The sequence below is a fragment of the Equus asinus genome, chromosome 7 (genome assembly GCF_041296235.1).
Source record: "Equus asinus isolate D_3611 breed Donkey chromosome 7, EquAss-T2T_v2, whole genome shotgun sequence".
Classification (NCBI taxonomy): Eukaryota; Metazoa; Chordata; class Mammalia; order Perissodactyla; family Equidae; genus Equus; species Equus asinus.
In genome coordinates, this window is record NC_091796.1 from 161,463 (window position 1) to 180,682 (window position 19,220).

Here is a 19,220-nt window from a genome sequence, read left to right on the forward strand (position 1 = left end):
ATCTGTTCATACATATATAGGTCCCTAAAGACTGCTGTAGGGGTGGGTTCAGTGCATCTGTTTTTTTTTTAAACTTTCCTGATTCAGATGCTGCAACCCCAAATCTGTAAACACTGGTTTAAATGTCTCAATGTAATCTGTGACTTGATGCATAGAAGTTAAGTGTAGGGGTACCTCAGAAATGGCAACTCTGAACGGGACAGCACAGAAAGGAACTAGATGCAGTGGAGCAAAGACCCGAGAATAAGAGTCGTCAAACTTCCTCACCAAGGACACCTTCCTGGGGTTTTTCTGAGGAGGTAGAACAGTCCCTCCAGGATAGAGCTTCAGAGTAGACAGAATACAACAGGAGATTGATAAGAAAAAAAGTGTAACAAGGCAACTACCCTCACGCTGATAAAAAAGGCAAAAATGATTACAGATCCATGGTGGTCCCCATTAATTCCCTTCTATCTCATCCTCCCTCAATAAATCTTATACATTGAAACTAACCTAGGGACCTTCTTTTTTTAACCTTTTTTCCCCCTACTACTTTAACATCAAAGATTTCTGGCCTCCGTGTGAATGGTATTTTTATCCCTTATAGCTATTAACTGAGAAAACACACGATGACAAAAGCTGCTAGGAACAGTAATACTTCTAAATAAATTTGGACATTATAATTCACATCCGCTTCTATGAACATGTGAAATACAACAGTTAACACAAGGGGAGAGATCACTTACTCAAATCTCAGACAATGCCTCGTTCGCCTCTGCACTCTCAGACCAGAGACACTAATGCTTCCCTGGTAACTCACACTCCTCAAGGGCCCACAACACGTGTCAGAACCTCTACTCCAGGCAACGTGCACACCACACACAAAGGACATTCGATGTCTTCCCCCTTTCCCACGACTACCTCTGCGTTCTTTTTAGTCAAGTAAGCCAGTCCAGTACTGGTTTCCTCTACACTTTAATGAGGGAAACAGAGCCATCATTCAGGGGAGGGGCCTGCCCACCTGGGCTGAGCAAGCGCCAAAAAGGAGGGTCCCGACTGATCCAGCCTGTGGGTCCAGGACACTCAGATATGCCAAGTACTCTAACACTGGTTCTGAAAAGAAACTTCCTGTCAGATTTCACATGGGGAAATCTGAGTAAAATAAGGAATGTAATCAAAAACATTTTAAAGGCAAATGCAGTAGAAAATTTCCCATGACTATTTTATAGCATTAAAATATAACCCAGTGAAAGCTCACATGATCTAACGCTCAGCTTCCTGGTGTTCAAAACTGATTCAAGAGCAGTAATAATTCAGAGAAAGGGGTCTCAAACCCTTTGGGAAAATTAAAATTAAAATGACCTGGGAACTGAGCAAAGACCAATAGAATAGAGAGAATAAAAGAAACCAAAAGTTGTTTCTTTGAAAAGATCAACAAAATTTACAAATGTTTAGCTAGACTGACAGAAAAAAGAGAAGATAAAAATAAAATCAGAAATGAAAGAGGGGACATTACAGAAATAAAAAGATTAGAAGAGAATGCTTTCAATAACTGTATGCTAACAAAAGAAACTAAATGCAATGGATGAATTCCTAGAAACACACAAATGACCTAAACTGATTCAAGAAGGAACAGAAAATTTCAACAGACCTGTAATAAGTAAAGACTGAAATAGTAATTAAAAAGTTCAAAGCAAAGAAAAGTCCAGGACCAAAGGGCTTCACTGGTGAATCCTACCAAATATTTAAGGGAGAATTAACACCAATTCTTCTCAAACCCTTCCCCCAGAAACAGAAGAGGAGGTAACACCTCCTAACTTATTCTGTGTGGCCAGCATTACCCTGATACTGGAGCCAAAGACATCACAAGAAATTTACAGACAAACATTTCTTAGGAATAAAGATGAAAAATCCTCAACAAAATACTAGCAAAAGCACAAAGGAAAAAACCCTACAGCATATTAAAAAAACTATAAACCATGACCAAGCAGGATTTATACCAGGAATGGCAAGAGAGGTTCAGTGTGAGAAAATATATCAGTGTAATCCACACAGCAATAGAACAAAGGGAAAAACAACACAATCATTTCAGTTGACACAGAGACGGCATCTGAAAAGACCAACACCCTTTCACAACTTACCTCTGGACTCTCAATTCTGCTCCACTGGCCTCTACGTCCACCCTCATGTTATTACTCTAGTTCCGTAGTAAGTTTTGAAATCAGGTTGTTAATGAGCCCTACAACTTTGTTCTTTTTTTCCCCCAATATAGTTTTGGCTATTTGGGACCCCATACAATTCCATATGAATTGCGGGAAATAAATCCAAACATCTATGGCCAATTGATTTTTGAAAAGGGTGCCAAGTCCATTCAATGGAAAAACAGTCTCTCCCACAAATGTTGCTGGGACAACTGAATTGAATGAAGTTGGACCCCTGGCTCACAGCATACACAGAAATTAACTAAAAGTGCATCAACAATGTGAACAAGAGCTGCGACCATAAGACTCTCAGAAGAAAACACAGGAGGAGACCTTCACGACTTGGATTTCGCAATGGGTTCTTAGGTATGACATAAAAAGTACCACCAACAACAAGAAAAATAGATAAACTGGACTTCATCAAAACTTAAAACTTTTACATCCCACAACGAGAAGGACCTGCAACTAAGATATACAACTATGTACGGGGGCGGGGGGGCGGGGTTTGGAGAGATAAAGCAGAAAAAAAAAAAAAAACTTAAAACTTTTGTGCATTCAAAGATATTATCAAGAAAGTAAAAAGAAACTTATAGAATGGGAGAAAATATCTACCAACATATATAATAAGGGTTTAATACCCAGAATATATAAAGAATTACAACTCAACAACAAAAAGACAATCAAATTTAAAAATGGGCAAAGGACTTGAATAGAAATCTCCAAAGAAGGCACAAATGGCCAATAAGCACATGAAGAGATACTCAACATCATTAACCACTAGGATGGAGAGGGAGGGAGGGAGAGGAGGAAGGAGAAGGAAAGAGAAAGGGAGGGAAAAAGAGACAGAGAAAGAAGAAAAATAACAAGTGTTGACAAGGATGTGGATAAACTGGAACTCTCCTACATTGTCGGTAGGGATGTAAAAAGGTGCGGCCATTGTGGAAACAGTTTGGTGGTTCCTCAAAAAGCTAACAAAATATTAGCATGTGATCTAGCAATTCTACTTCCAGGTATATACCCCAAAAATTGAAAACAGGGACTCAAACAGATCCTTGTAAGCCAATGTTCACTGCAGCATCATTCACAATAGCCAAAAGGTGGACTCAACCCAATGTCTATCAACAGATGAACGGACAGACAAAATGCGGTATATTCATACAAGGGAATATTATTTAGTCATAAGAAGGAATAACATTTGATACATGCTACAACATAGATGAACCTTGAAAACATTAAACTAAACGTAATAAGCTGGACACAAAAGGCCCAATATTGTATGATTCCACTTAGGTGAGATATCTGTAATAGGCAAACTGATAGAGACAGAAATGGATCACAGGGTACCAGAGGCTGTGGTGAGGGGATGGGGAGTTACTTAATGGTTGCAGAGTTTCTGTCTGAAGTGATGAAAAGTTCTAGAAACAGTGCTGATAGGTGCAAAACAGTGTGAATGTAATTAATACTACTGAACTGTACATTTAAAAATAGTTAAAATGGCAAATTTTATGTTATATATATTTTACTATAACAAAAAATTCTTAAATATACTTTGAAGATTTAAAAGAAAAAAGAGTACAAAATATTTCATTACTTTTTTAAAGTGATTACATATGGAAACAGTATTTTGAGTATGAGGCTAAATAAGCTAAATTATTAAATTAAAAAGAAAAAGACTTGGGAGGGTCTTGAAAAATATCAGTGAGGGCTGACTCCACGGCCATGCAACCAGGGCAGGTGCACAGGGACCTGTGCTCAGAACAGCCAGTGCTAGGGTTTAAGGCTCTGTTGTCACCATCTTGAACTTGTTAATGTTATCTTTGAATTTGTTTTATAAAAGGGGAAGTCTGATGTGACAGGACAATGGGTACATGTTAGGGGCTTGGAGCTTCAGTTCATGCATGGTCCTACCTCCAGTACTCCTGGGACAGATTCTTTCCCTGCTCTCCGTCCCAGCCACCTCATTGCCCCCGACCTCCCCCTCTCAGCCCTCACCCCGAAACCACTCCCAGACTCTCATCCACAACCTGGGGCAGTAACCAAGTTGTCAAGAGGTCCACATTCCATCGTCGCCCCCAGTGGAAAACCTGGCACAGACTCAAGAGGGGTGGGGGGCCAAGGTAGCAACCAATCCTGTCCTGGGTTGGCAGCACCAAGGTGTTTGGCAGGCAACTCAACAGGGGCCTCAAACCCACCCTGGATCCAGGTACCATGAGCATCCTGACACAGAGGTTGCAATCCCTAGGGAGTCACCCATCTGCTGTGGGTTGGGACAGCAGGTCTGTGGGACCTGGCCAGGGCTCCAGATTTTCATTTTGCACAGTATTCTGCAAATCATGTAGCAAGGCCTTAATTTAACCGATCAAATGTTAACCTTTTAAAAAACCCCTCAAGAGACTCTAATGAATGGCAAGGTTTAGATCTACTTTTAGAAAAGGAAATAAGGTTCTTGGAAGAGTCTATCTTCCCTAAGGTTCACTTTTTCACTTTTCTCAGGCTTTTGACAAGAACTGTATAGCCTATGATATGAGGTCCTAACTCTTGGGAGCAGTGGAGCCATATATGCTTTGGCGATCAGAGAAGGCAGAGTGATGTCTCATTGTGAAGTCTGAAATGCTGGGGAGGAAGTGGAAAGGGCCATGGACAGGTGTTCCCTTGGCTCATTCTATTTCCAGGGCTGCCTCTCTGTAAGCCCCCAAGAGACCTCCAACAAATTCCCCCTTTTAAGTTGGTCAGTGTTTGTTTCTGTTGCTTGAAACCAAGAAACTCTAAACACTGTGGTGGATTAAGAATAAATGCATTTGACATGGAAAAAAGTTCTTAATATGCGATTCAGCAAAAACACAAAACAAAGCTAGTACAGTATCTTATATATTTGGTTATGTCCCATTTAAAAAACTCTAGAAAGATATAAAACAATGTTAACAATGGATATTTTGGGGTAATGGTTTACAAATGAGTCTTATTTTCTTCTCTATATTTCTGTGTATACTTTCTAATTTTTCAACAATGAACTTTTTATACTGTTAGAATTTTTTAAATTTCATAAAATATAGGACCAACTACAAATTAATAAAAACAAAAATTTTCCCCAAAAGAATTAGTTATATTTAACCCAACAGTTAATCTAACTAACTTAATAGCTGTAAGCCATTCAACTCTCTTAATGTTCCCTTGTGCAGTATGTACATATCTGTGTCAGTACAGTCTTAGACAAAGTAAACAGTCTTGAACAAATTCAGATGAGCAAACACATTCTTAGGCTGACTAAGGAAGTAAAAGTTAGTGAGGAATGTTCAGTTTTACACAATGCCAAAAACAAAGGACTCCAGGATGAAAATTTTTAGTTGTTACTGACATTTATTACGTTTTATTGCCTTTGTTAAAACAAAGCCAATTTTCTAACAGAATTCCGTTTAAAAATGGAATCCACATTAAAGGAGACTAAAGAGACATGACAACCAAAGGCAATATCTGACCCTAGACTGGGTCCATCACTGACCAGGAAAAATGCCATAAATGATTAGACAAAAATATCCTATCAACGTTAAATGTATGAATTGATAACCATCCTGTGGCAATATAAGAAACTATCCTTATTCTTAGGAAGCACACACTTGATGTATTTAGGTACTAAAGACAGGTCATGATATATGCAAGGTACTCTCAAGGGCTCAGGGAAAAACACTACTTACACAGCACAGGTAATAGTGTGCAAATGTCAAAGCAAAGGGGATAAAATGTTGATAAGTGAAATCTGGGTGAAGAGTAATGAATGTTCCTTGTACTATTTTTATTCTTGTAACTTTTCTGTAAGTTTGAATTATTTCCAAATAGAACGATTTTCTTTAAAATAACTTAATTCACTCAGTCTGGTTTGATGAGGGTTATCAAGTGGGTTGTGGTTCTAAATTCCACGTTCCTGGAATACCCTTTCTAATTCCTTCCACTGGAGAATCCTACTCACTCTTTACAAACAACATTCCAATCTCATCTCCTCTATAAAGGCTACAGTAGCTTCCAGCTGGAAGAGATTTTCCTGCCTGTCTCTTACTATCATTGTTTTGAGTTCATCTCTCAGTTCCTGCTAGATTATTGTCTCCCAAATAGTAAGCTAGTCTCCTGACTAACTCTGTAGTTCTTCACTATAATGATAAGGACACTGAGACCCAAAGATAAACTGATCTGCCCAAAGTCACACCATTAGCTAATAGCCAGGATTAAAACAAAAGGACGGGGGCCAGCCCCGTGGCCGAGTGGTTAAGTTCGCATGCTCTGCTTCAGCAGCCCAGGGTTTCACCACTTCGAATCCTGGGTGCGGACATGGCACTGCACATTAAGCCACACTGAGGCGGCGTCCCACATGCCACAACTAGAAGGATTCATAACTAAAAATATACAACTATGTACTGGGGGGCTTTGCGAGAAAAAGGAAAAATAAAATCTGAAAAAAAAATAAACAAACAAAAGGACGATCCAAGAATATTCTAGTCTGCTTACTGAAGGATACCACTATACCTTTAGGGTTCATCTTTTGAGCATCTACCACATGCTAGGCATCATTTTAGGAGCTTCTCATATATTATTTGAAATTTTCTCAGTCTATACACATACACTTGTATTCTTAGCTTGTTATTTTTACATTCTCTGTAAATATTACTTATATACACATACTCATCTACATTAATGGAGTATGTGCCTACTATCTAACTTCTCAATCTTGTCTCCAAATAATGACCCTGTTTTCCTCCTCACGCACAAGATATGACTTATAGACAGAGCTGCAAAGAACTGAGAGTTCTCTTATGTGAAGACTGTTCCTGAGCAAGAACATCTACCTAAGAGCTCCCACTTCAGTCTCACCCTGCCCTTTCATTTCTGAATGCACTTTCAGTCACAGTCTGTTATTAAAAGTATTTCTCACTTGGGATTTGCTTTCATTCATTCATTTAAAAAAATATTTGTGAAAAATATAAATATAGAGTTGTTAAGCACCTATCTGCAGACACAATTCTGATTGCAGGTAGTAGAGTGGATAACAAATCTATGAGATCCTTGCCTTCTACATTCACATTGGGGAGACAGAGTCTAAGACAACAACATCAGGCACTAGAAGGTCAGAGAGCAGACCATAGCAGGAGAGGGCCACATTTTAGAGGGAACATCTCTCTGGGGTGGCAATTTTGAGCAGAGAACTATCTGAGGCCCTTCACAAATCAATAGTTATCTACTTGAGAGCAAAAATCACTTGACTATTAATGAGAATCCTGGTAACTATTAAATCTTTCAGTATCAGACTGCCTTTTTATAAATAAAATCACTGATTAAAAGTCTGAGATTTGAAAATAAAGAAACTGAACTCTTCCCAAGCCAATAATAGTTTGACTCAAATTCTTCACAAGTTTAAAAATTTCAAAGCAGATACAGTTGCTATTTCAACAGATATGAATAAAACATGCATAGAATTATCAACAGCTATAAGGATACACAGCAAGCCTTATTTAACAATTTTTACTACTTTACTATATATGCCAGCCATATATTCTCAAGTTATAAGTATAAAATTATATGAGAACATGACTAATCAATACAGTGCATGACTGTGACCTTAATTTTTAAACTTTTAGAAGACTGTAGGTATTAAATTCACAAATCAGAGAAAAAAAATAAAACCCTATCATATCATGTATGTATCCCCATTTACTGATTACTCCAACAATACTGGGAAATTAAGTTAGGGTCTTCTTTTGCTACAATAATAAATAATTCAACACATTCCCCTCAAAGATCAAAAACAAATATATTTTATAACTAAAGAATATAAAAAGCCCCTTCTAAAAGTAACTTTAAAAACTTGAACAGCTTTAAGTAGCTCACTGTAAGTCAGAAAGACATAAATAAAAACTAATGGTGCTCTCAGGCAGTCACTGAAAGTATTAGAAAATTCCTTTTGAAGAATCTTACCCATTCTTCAAAAACTCCCAGTTCAGACCTCACCTCCATAAAGCTAACCTCGCATCTCCAGTATTACTGCTGCTCCTGAAAGCTTACTCAGGTCCTCTTACCTTCAGCAACTCCTTGCAGCTGTCAAGCCCAATATCCACAAGAATGCCTTTCACCTTTTTCCGTACCTTCCTGATGTTGTCAAGATTTTCCACAGGAATTTGAAACATTTTTGAAATTTTCCTTAAAAAGGAAGAAAACAAAACTGTAGTAAGTATAGATAGATAGATACATACACACATATATATTTTTGCTTTTAACAGGGTTGGTAAAACACTAAGACTAGAGTAACTCAACAAATTATGCTGTGACAACTAAATATCCATATGCAAAAGAACAAACTTGGATTCTCCTTACACCATATACAAAAATTAACTCAAAATGGATCATACATCTCCATAAGAACTAAAACTTTAAAACTCTTAGAAGAAAACATAGGCAGAAATCTTCATGACCTTGGATTTGGCAGCAGATGCTTAGATATGACACCAGAAAGCACCAGCAGCAAAAGAAAAAGATAAGCTGGACTGCACCAAAATTAAAAACTTTTATGCTTCAAAAGAAACCATCAAAAAAAACAAAAAGAGAATCCACAAAATGGGAGAAAAGATTTGCAAATCACATTTCTGATAAGGAACATAAAAAAAAAAACTCTTATAACTCAACAATGAAAAAGCAATTCAACTTAAAAATGGGCAAAGGATCTGAACAGATACTCCTCCAAAGACAATATACAAATGGCCATTAAGCACATGAAAAGATGCTAAATATTAGCCATGGGGTAATGCAAATCAAAACCACAATGAAATGCTACTTTACATCTACTAGGAAGGCTATAATCTTCAAAAAAGAAACCACCAAGTGTTAGCAAGGATGTGGAGAAACTAGATCTCTCCCACATTGCTGGGAGTAATGTAAAATGGTGCAGCCAGTTTGGAAAACAGTCTGGCAGTTCCTCAAAAGATTAAATATATAGGCACATATGAACCAGGAATTCCACCCAAGAAAAATTAAAAACACGCATCCAAACAAAAACTCATACAATAATGTTCACAGCAGCATTATTCTTAACAGCCAAAAGTGGAAAGAGGCCAAATGTCCATCAACTGACAAATGGATAAATAAAATGTGGTATATCCATACAATACAATATTATTTAGCCATAAAAAGAAATGAAGTACTGACGCATGCTACAATGTAGATGACCCTTGGGGAACATTATGCTATGTGAAGGAAGCCAGAGGCAAAGGACCACATGTTGCCTGATTCCATTTATATGAAGTGTCCAGAACAGACAAATCTAAAGAGACGGAAAGTAGACCAGCTATTCCACTGCTGAGCATTTATCCAAAGAACACGAAAACACAAACGCATAAAGATATACACAGCCCCATGTTCATCACAGCATTAGTCACAATAGCCAAGACTTGGAAGCAACCTAGGTGCCCATCAAGGGATGAATGGATAAAGAAGATGTGGTATATATACACAATGGAATACTATTCAGCCATAAGAAACGATGAAATTCGGCCATTTGTGACAACATGGATGGACCTTGAGGGCATTATGCTAAGTGAAATAAGTCAGAGGGAGAAAGTCAAATACCATGTGATCTCACTCATAAGTAGAAGATAAAAACAACAACGAACAAACATACAGAAACAGAGATTGGATTGGTGGTTACCAGAGGGGTAGGGGAGAGAGAGGAGGGTGAAAAGGGTGATTAGGCACGTGTGTGGTGATGGACTGTAGTCTCTGAGTAGCAAACACTGTAATCTACACAGAAATCGAAATATATAACAATGTACACCTGAAGTTTATATAATGTTATAAACCAGTTACCGCAATTAAAAAAAGAATTAAAAAGTCAAATAAATAAATAAATACATATAAAAAAAGAAAGTACAGCACTGGTTGCATAGGGCTGAGGAGGAGTGGAAGGCAATGGCCAAGGGGAACAGGGTTGTTTGTTTTTCTGTAATAATGATGATGTTCTAAAATCAACCGTGGTGATATAAGCACAACCCTGTGAATATACTAAAAGCACTGAATTGTACATTTAAATAGCTAAGTTGTATGGTATGTAAATTACATCTCAATAATACTGTTTTTAAAACATCTGAAAAGGCATAAAATTAAAATAAACCCTGTGGTACTTGACCGAAATAGGAGGTACAGGTGTGACCTTATTGTTGTTAACATATACACGATAAAAAATAAACATAGTTGTAAATGTGTGGGCATATATTCCGTAGCTCTGTCCACTGAGAGAGCCTGGAAGCAGTTACACATCCCAGTAGCAGTGAGTACCCCTAGGGCCCAAATCTTACTTTCTAAATACCATTTTCCATTCAAAGGAACCAGAGCTCCTCGGAAAAATGGCTGATTCCACAGCAGGAACATGGAAAGGACAAGATAAGCCCAGAACGTCTTACGCCAGAAAACACAGAAGTTGCTCAAAGAAGGGTGAGACATGTCAAAAGAAGTCAGCCTGAGAAGCTCCCAAAAGCCAAATATGGCATGACTTGGGCATCTAATAAATAATGATGGGAACAGACTATACCCTGTGGCATTGAATTTTCCAAAGATAATGTAACAATACTTCCCATCCCACGTGCTCTTCTTAAATTATGACCTTGACACTCTTCCCAAACAGTGGAGACATCTACGCTCCAACTCCTTGCAACTACGTAGAACTTCGTGGCTGCTTCAACAAATAAAGTATGGCAGAAGTAACGCTGTGTGACTTCCAAGGCTAGACTATAAAAATGCCACACACTTCTGCCTGCTCTCTGGGAACCATCACACTTGGAATCCACAAACCATGTTGTGAGGAAGCTCAACTAGCCCAGGTGAGGTATTCCAATCAACCACCAGTGAGTGAACAGGCCTCTGGAGCCCCTATAAAGTCACCCCCAGCCTTCGAGTCTTCCTAGATGAGGCCCCAGACAGCCTGACACAGAAACAAGCTATCTCCCACACTTCTGCCTGAACTCCTGACCCAAAGAACTATAGAGCTTTTTTAATATAACGTTTTATTCCATGAAGTTCTGAGGTGGTTTGGTGTACAAAAATAGTAACTAAAATATAACCCACTAGAATATAAACAAGTCCATGGTGATATAAGTAATCAAAGAAATTCAAAGTGTGATGAGGAATGGGATATTTACATGGTTTCCAAGCACCTCCCTACAAAATACTTATTAATAACCAAGGGAAAAAGAGTAATTCACAGAAGTCTGGCAGACAAGTCCAAATTGAGAGATGCTACAAAATAACTAGCCTATAATATTGAGAAGTGTCCAGGTCACACAAGGCAGCACTGTTCCTAACAGCCAAAATGTGGAAGCAATCCAATGTCCATCAAATAGTGAACGGATAAAAAAAATGTGGTACATCCATACGATGGAATACTATTTGGCAATAAAAAGTAACTAGGTACTGATGCATGCTACAACATGAATGAATCTCAAAAACATTATGCTAAGTGAAAGAAGCCAAATGCAAAAGTCCTCATACTTTCTGATTCCATTTATATGAAATGTTCAGAAAAGACAAATCTACAGAGATAGAAGGTAGATGAGAAGTTGGCTGGGGGTGGGAAAAGCTAGTAATTGCAAATGGACAGGTTTTTTGGGGGAGTGCTGGAAATTCTAATATTAGATTGTGGTGAAGGTAGTACAACCCTTTAAGTTTACAAAAATCAATGAATTACACACTTTTAAAAAAAGATCAGGAAGGAAAAACTAAGGAACTGTTGCAGGTTGAAAGAGACTAAAGATAACTAAATATAATGTACAGTTCTAACTAGATTCTTTTACTCCAAACGATATTGGAACAACTGGCAAAACTTCAATGGGGTCTGAGGATTAGATGGTAATAATCTACTGATTTCCTGATTTTGACAGTTGTGTTCTGGGTATGTAGAAAAATGTTCTTATTTGTAGGAAATAAACAATATTTGGGGTGATTGGCATCTTGTTTGGCAACTTTCAAATGATTCAGGGGAAAAAGTTCTTTGTACTGTACTTGCAACTTTCTATAAATCTGCAACTCTCTCAAAAAAAGTTTTTTAATGTGTAAGTTATAAAAGCTAAAAACAAAATCAGTCAAATTTGAATTAAAGAAATACCAGCTAAAATAATGAATGCCAATTTATTATCATCAAAACAATAATTTTTCAAGATTGATATATCCACTGGTAGTGAGGGTAAACAGCAAAATCATGATTTCTAAATGTTTAGAGGCCAATTCGGTAGTAACTCCCAAGATTTTAAACGACAATTTCTATGAGATGGCAACTCCACTTCTATACTCCTCTTGTAACCCCTCCTCCTCCAAGGATAAGCTGGGTGCCCTCCTAGGAATTCCCAGAGTCACCAATTTATACTTCTTTCATCGCACTCATCTCACTGTGCTGCAATTTTCTATTTATATATCTATTTCCCCTATTGGACCGAACTTCTTCATACTGTCTTTGCATGTCTGGGGCCAATCACAGAGTATAATACACAGGAATGTTTATAATAAATGAACAAAACAAAAAATAAAACAGGATAAGAATCCTAAGACATGGAGGTTCAAAATGGACAAGCTAGGGAGGCTTGGAGACCTGGAAGGCCAAGACCTTCCAGGTGAATACATCGGCATCAAAAAGCGACTGAGGAAGGGCACCCCAGTGGCCTAGTGGTTATGTTCTCACGCTCCCCTTTGGCGGCCCAGGGTCACCAGTTCGGATCCGGGGCACAGACCTAGCACTGCTCATCAAGCCATGCTGAGGCCGTGCCCCACAAACAAAAGAGAGGAAGATGGGGACAGATGTTAGCTCAGGGATAATCTTCCTCACCAAAAAGCTCCGACTGAGGTAAAGGAGAAGTCCAAAGAAATCTGGCAAAAGCTAAGTAAAACCGAAAGGTTTTCACTTGAGAGGCAACACCGCACAATGGTCTCAGAAGCAAGGATTCTGGAGTTGTACTGCCTGGGTTCAAATCAGCTCCATAATTAATTAGCTGTGCAATCTTCAGCAAATTACATAATCCTTGGGCCTCAGCTCCTGGCCTGTAAAACAGGGAGAGTACAACCTACTCCATGAAGCAGTTGTGAGGATAAATGAGTTAACACAAGAAAAGCACTTAGAACATAAGCACTGTGTTTGCTATTAGCTAACTCCAAAAACCTAAATGAAACGTCCCAAGTATGGGAATACAGGGCTTTTGTTTTTGTGCCATCCATGAAACAACATTCAGGTCCGGGTTCAAACACTGGCAGATCCTCCCCAGACACCTGGTCTTCAGCAGGTCATCAGCCTTCCTGTTTCCTCTATGTTAACACACCGCCCTAACAAGTGTGACAGCCAGAGCCGAGGGCGTGGCAGAATCCTGGGGACCTAGCCCCTCCAAGTGACTACAACCATAAACTCACCAACAGCATATTACAACCTGGGTGCAAACTAAAAAGGTGCCCCAGGATCCCTTCTTCGAAAAATTCTGCCACCACTCTGCATTCACTCCCCCATAACAAATCATCAATGCCTAACCCTAAGTCCAGCCCTCACACTCTCACGCCCTCTCAATCAGACAGCTGAACCTCTCTCCTCCCCACCCCTGGCCGTCCTCCGACTCGGACAGTTCCCTTCTACACACAGATCTCTCCCTTCCACGCTTAAAGACCACTGGCTCGACAAAGTCCCAACTGCAACCTAAATATCAAGTTCCTTAATAATATGGCCCACGCTCCAGGAACAGCTCTAAAGTTCCACACACATCACTCGACCTCCAACCAAAGATGAACGTGCGCGTCTCGTGGCGCCTACTTTGCCTGTGGTCCTCTCTCTCCCACAAAAGCCCCCCACGCCCCAGCTCCTGCCCAGACTCCAAACCCTACCACTCACTCGATGAAACCTGTGTGCACCCCCAAGCCTTCGGGGCACTTGCCAGCCAGCACTGTAGTCAGCTTCCTCCCCCCAGCAGAGCCCTCAAGGTCTCGAGAGGCAGCGATTACCCATCGTATTCAATCATAACGAGGCTTAACAGCATTGAGGCAAGGCTCCCATTCAAACTCAAAGAAAATACTTAAAACATTTAGTTAGTTATCATTCTGCAACTGTGCACTATTTGAACTGGCAGTTCTAACTTTTGACATTCCAAAGCCAAATGTTAGGAGAAATTTTGCAAACAGGATCTACGCCAACACGACCAGCAACGACACACGAAAAGTTAAAATCTTCCTATCAACATCTGCACATCAATCATCAATATTCACACCAAAGGCTCAGGGTGAAGAAAAGAGATTCGCTCTCGGCGGTTCGGCTGCTCTTCCAAAAGCGCGCCCCCTCCGGGGGAACCACCGCAAGGCAGGCCGAGGGCGACCGCCACCTCAGGCGGCCCTGGCGAGGCTCCGCGCCGGGGTGACCCCGCAAGGGCCCGGCAGCCGCCGCCCCCGCCTCGCGCCCACCCCCGCCCCTCCCCCTCCCCACCCGTCCCCGCCCCCCGCCCCCTCCCCACCCCACCCCGGGCCGGCCCGCCGTCTCACCGTGCCGTCCCCCGTCCCCCGTCCCCCCTCCCCCTGCCCCCGTCCCCCAGGCCCGCGGCGACCACCCGGCCCTGGAGACACCGAGGGGCGCCGGCGGGCCGCGAACCCCGCGCGGAGAGCGTTGCGGGACTCGCGAGAGGCCGCGGTGTGGGCGGGGCGGGGCGGGGCCGCCGGGACGCCGCGGGCCGGGCGGGCCGGGGGCGTCGCCGTGGGCCGGCCGCGGCCGTACCTACCGCTGGGCGCCCGGGGCGCGCTGCGTCCCCCGCCGCCTGTCGCCGCGCCCGCCGGGCCCGCTGCCTGCGCCCCGCGCGGCGGGACCCCGGCCTCGGCGAGCCCGCCCCGCGCGACCCCGTCCCCTCCTCCCGGCACCGCCAGAAAGAGAAAATGGCGCTCGATGGGCCTCCGGAAGTGACGCGCGCCCTCATTTGCATGCCGGTGCAGCCAGCCAATGGGGGGAGAGTGTGCATGGGACCCCCCTGGGCCCTGCCCACAGACCCCTTGGGGCCCCTGCCTAAAGCTGGCCTGGAGGCTCTGGATGGGAGTGGGGGGTCCTCTGTTGGAGCCCCTTCCCCTGACTCCTCTCTTGCCACAGTGGACAGGCCTGCCAGCCACTCTCCAGCATCTATGCAAACTCTCGCGAGAGTTTGAGTGGGTGGTGATGTCATTAAAGAGGGTGGGGCGAGGAGTCATCAGCCACGTGACCAATCACGTGGGCTCACCAGAGCTTTGACTTTATTTGCATAGAATGGGGTGGAGCTAGTAGCCACCCCAGGAATGGGTGGCCCCGCCCACATCTCCAAGCCAATAGGAAACCAGCAGTGAGGAGAATCCTGCCCTGCCATTGGAGAATAGAACTGGGACTATCAAAACTTTGAGAAGTGTACCCTTGATTGAGACATCTTGGTGAAGTGATTGGATAGGGTCTCTTGACTTCATAATTCTTGTGTAAGAAAGTCACACCTTTTTTTGACAATTCTGATTTTTAAGTTAGACTTTCTATATGTTGTGTAGGGAAAAGGTTAATTGCATACGTTTGTAAAAACTCTTACATGGCCTAAAAGTTCACCTTTGCCCAGATTTTTCAAAGATCGTGAAGCAATAATATTATATTTCTCAAAATGAGTGAAAACATGGAGAGGAGCTTTCAAAATGGCTTTGGGTCTTCATCCATTGAGTCAAGCCCCAGGGGAAGAGAAGGGCCACACCACCTGCAGAGAGCTTATAGTTTAACGAGAGGCCAGGTGTGTATGCAAACACCTACTTTTATGGATGGGGTCTCTGTCCTATGCTGGTTCCTTCAGGACTATTCCAGACCTTTCCCACTTCACCAAAGCTCTTTGTGCAACACCTGCCCCTCCTCAACTTCCTTTTCAGCCAAAGACCATGTCTTCTCCCTCTTCCGGAATACCAAGACCATCAGACTTGGTCTCCGTCCACCTCCCAGCCTCTACAATCACACCTGTTTCCTCAACAACCATCCTGACCCTAGAGCTAGTTGCAGAGGATGTGTCTGCCCATGTTCACAGCCAGTCTGTCCATCTTTGTACCTTGTTTGCCCTGCCATGTCCTGCCTGGCACCCCAATATCCAGTCATCTCCCCTCTCCCATAATTTTGGGTTCTCCCTCTCTCCTGGTACCTTCGCTCCATTTAGCCCAGCGGCTAAAAACATAACAGGCACTAAATAAATGTCTGAATTAATTTAAAAATTGTGTTAAATGCTGGACTTATGTTACTTGACCACAGTTTGCTTTTTTTTCCCTACAGGAACACAAGTCATAATTGAAGGAGAGTTTGCTCTTTATATTTATTTGTGAATTATGATTTAATTTTATAATGAATTGCAGCAGTAAATGAGTACGATACCTCTATATAGCTTCCTTTGAGAAATTATGGGTGCCATGAAAAGTAAATTAAAGCCTTCCAGTCCCCCTTAATGCAGACCGAGGCTCTCCAGTGACAGCTTCTATGACACGTCTCCAGACAAGATGACTTCAGTGCCCTTCACTCCTTATCTTCGTGCTCTCTTGCCCCCACCCTCACCATTCTGCAGAAGCACCTTGGTCACCAGTGACCTGCTAATTGTTGAGCCCAAGAATGGAGTGTAGTTCTCATCTTTCATTTGTAATCTCTCTCCCTTTCCTGAAGCCCTTCCCTCCCTGACAGCTCTCAAACACACTCTTAATCTTCTCCAACCTCTCTGATTGTTCCTGACATCTTCGTCAGCTTCCCTTTCTCAACCCATCCTTGAATGCTGGTCTCCAGGATTCTGCTTACTTTCCTTCATCTTCAACACATATTCATTACCCATGTCCTGTGTGCCAGGTATTGGAAATCCATACCTTTCATTTTATTACTCTGCATATTCTCCCCTGTTAATCTCAACCACAGATTCAAACTTCATTATTTCAATTCCAAATCAATAGATTCACTTCTTTCCTAAGTTTATGTTTTATTTTTCTGGCTGCCAACTGGTCAGCTCCGCTTGGGTGTCCCACAGGCACCTCAGATTCAAAATGTTCTAAACTGAGCCCATCATCCCCTCCTCAACAGCCTCTCTTACAGAAAGCAGTGTGCTTACCTGTCCTTTATTTTTCCCATCTCCAGTTCTCCAATTTTACACCCTAAATATTCCTCAACTCTGTTTCCCCTGCATCCCAACTATCACCTCTGCATTCAGGTCATCTCCTGACGGGAACACCAACACAGGTGCTTACTTTACCTCCAGCTTTGGCCCCTCAGGTATGTTCTCCAGTTGGCCATCTTAGTGATCCAGCTAAAAGCAACTCTGACCTGGTCATCCCCATCTTACCTCCAGCCATTCCAAATGCCCCACAAGATGAAGCCCAGTTGGTCGGTATGGCACACAAGCCCTCCAAGGTTGACCAGTCTCAGCCCATCTCCTGCGGCTGCAAACACCACACAGTGTTTGTTCATAGAATTCCTTCCCTCCCTACTACCTAAACTAGTTTCTAGCCCATTGCCATTCAAGGCTGAGTTCTGCTGGCCTCTCTTCCAGGAAGATCTCCCTGACGCCACCACCACACACATAAACATGGCAAAATGTGGTAGGTACTTCTCCTTGACGTTCCCAGAACATTCTGTGTATGTTATTAGGACACTCACTGTACTGTTTTCTCATTGTCTGCTATCATGCTTGTCTCTCAGGCGGTGCTGTACCGACAGGAACCATGTCTTGTTATTCATTGTTGTATTCCCTGATACCTAAAAAATTTTACATTTTATTATATAAAACTAAATTAATTGTTTCCCCCATCTTCTATGAAAAATTTTGAACATACTGAAAAGTTGAAATAATTGTACAGTGCACACTGTCACCTGATCTTACAATTACCCTTTCTCTATTTGCTTTATCACCCAGGTATCCAACTATTCGTCTCTTGATCCACCCTTTTTTTTTGGATGCCTTCAAAGAAAACTGCAGACACTTTTGCTGACTAAATCCTCTGAGGAACTCAAGGATGGGTTCAGAAGCATTTAACTGTTTAAGAGATGCAATCACCAACCACCCTGACCCAGAACAAGCCCCACCACAAGAATGACACCTATGACCTTTGCCTCATTTTTAATGCTAAGATCTCCTCTCTGTGAGGAGCTTAGGCCTTATTACCATAACCTGCAGAGTACGTGGAACCATGTTTTCTAACTGAGCCTGCGCAAGAGAACGCCCATCCCTCCCTTTTGGATATGCATTCCCCATCTGAAATAAAAAGCCCCTGCTTCCCTTTGTTCGTGGACACCACGACTTTGGAAATGATTTCGTGTGGCCTCCTATTTGCTGCAAATAAATTCTACTTTGTGTGACAACTACTCCTGGTCAAGAGACTGATTCTTAATTCTGCCAGAAGGCAAACCCACTTGATTTGGTAACAACACCAGTCTGCTACATCCCTAAACACTTCAGCCTCAATGTATAATGAATATTGTTTAAAACTACAATCAACAGCTTTGATGTTGAAAGAACTGTCCCTCCCTGCTACTGAAGGAATGAGCAATATGACCCAGAGGGACTCATCAACATTATTTTCAAAGACTCAGGAAAGTGCATGACAGAGATGTCATCAAATCATTCAAAATCAGAAGTTAGACCTGAGGACTTATCTGCTGGGCATGTCACAGAACACACAAATTTGTTCTGCTTCTTCTCAACATACTTGGTGTCAGTTTGAGTACAGATGATTTGATTTTTGTTCAGTTGGATATAAAAGTGAAGATGCTATGCTGACCCTTTCCTAGTCTCTCATCTGGTTTCCCCTATAATCAGCACCAGTGTTTGGAAGATAGTTGTCCAGCATAAAGAGAGCAATCTGGGTGACCACAGAACAGAAAAATCTTAAACTGGCCCCAGAGCCTGACATGTCAGCCCAGAGGCACCTTTGTGCAAATTACATAATGGAGAAGTCCTTTGGGGGTGTGCTGTCCTGAGGGCCTGAACCTCGAGATAAAAGTGCCTTTATATGTAAAAAAAAAAAAGAAAAAGTGTCCCTTCC

At 41.8% G+C, this 19,220-nt stretch overlaps 1 protein-coding gene across 5 annotated transcripts in view; it reads right to left on the bottom strand.

Moving 5' to 3' along the window:
* The window catches only part of ADNP2 (ADNP homeobox 2), a 36,882-nt gene extending 21,551 nt beyond the window's left edge, over window positions 1-15,331 (bottom strand). For 2 of the 5 annotated variants that reach the window (XM_070512794.1, XM_070512798.1), the window contains exons 1-2: window positions 13,027-13,469; window positions 8,243-8,363 (exon numbers count right to left, since the gene is read on the bottom strand). In XM_070512794.1, the coding sequence (XP_070368895.1) occupies window positions 8,243-8,350 (108 nt within the window). In that variant the 5' untranslated portion in view covers window positions 8,351-8,363; window positions 13,027-13,469. Of the gene's footprint in view, window positions 1-8,242; window positions 8,364-13,026; window positions 13,470-14,940 lie in introns of those variants that run through there. The other 3 variants (XM_070512795.1, XM_070512793.1, XM_070512797.1) reach the window with 3 other exon arrangements.
* Between the last annotated feature and the right edge of the window lie 3,889 nt (window positions 15,332-19,220).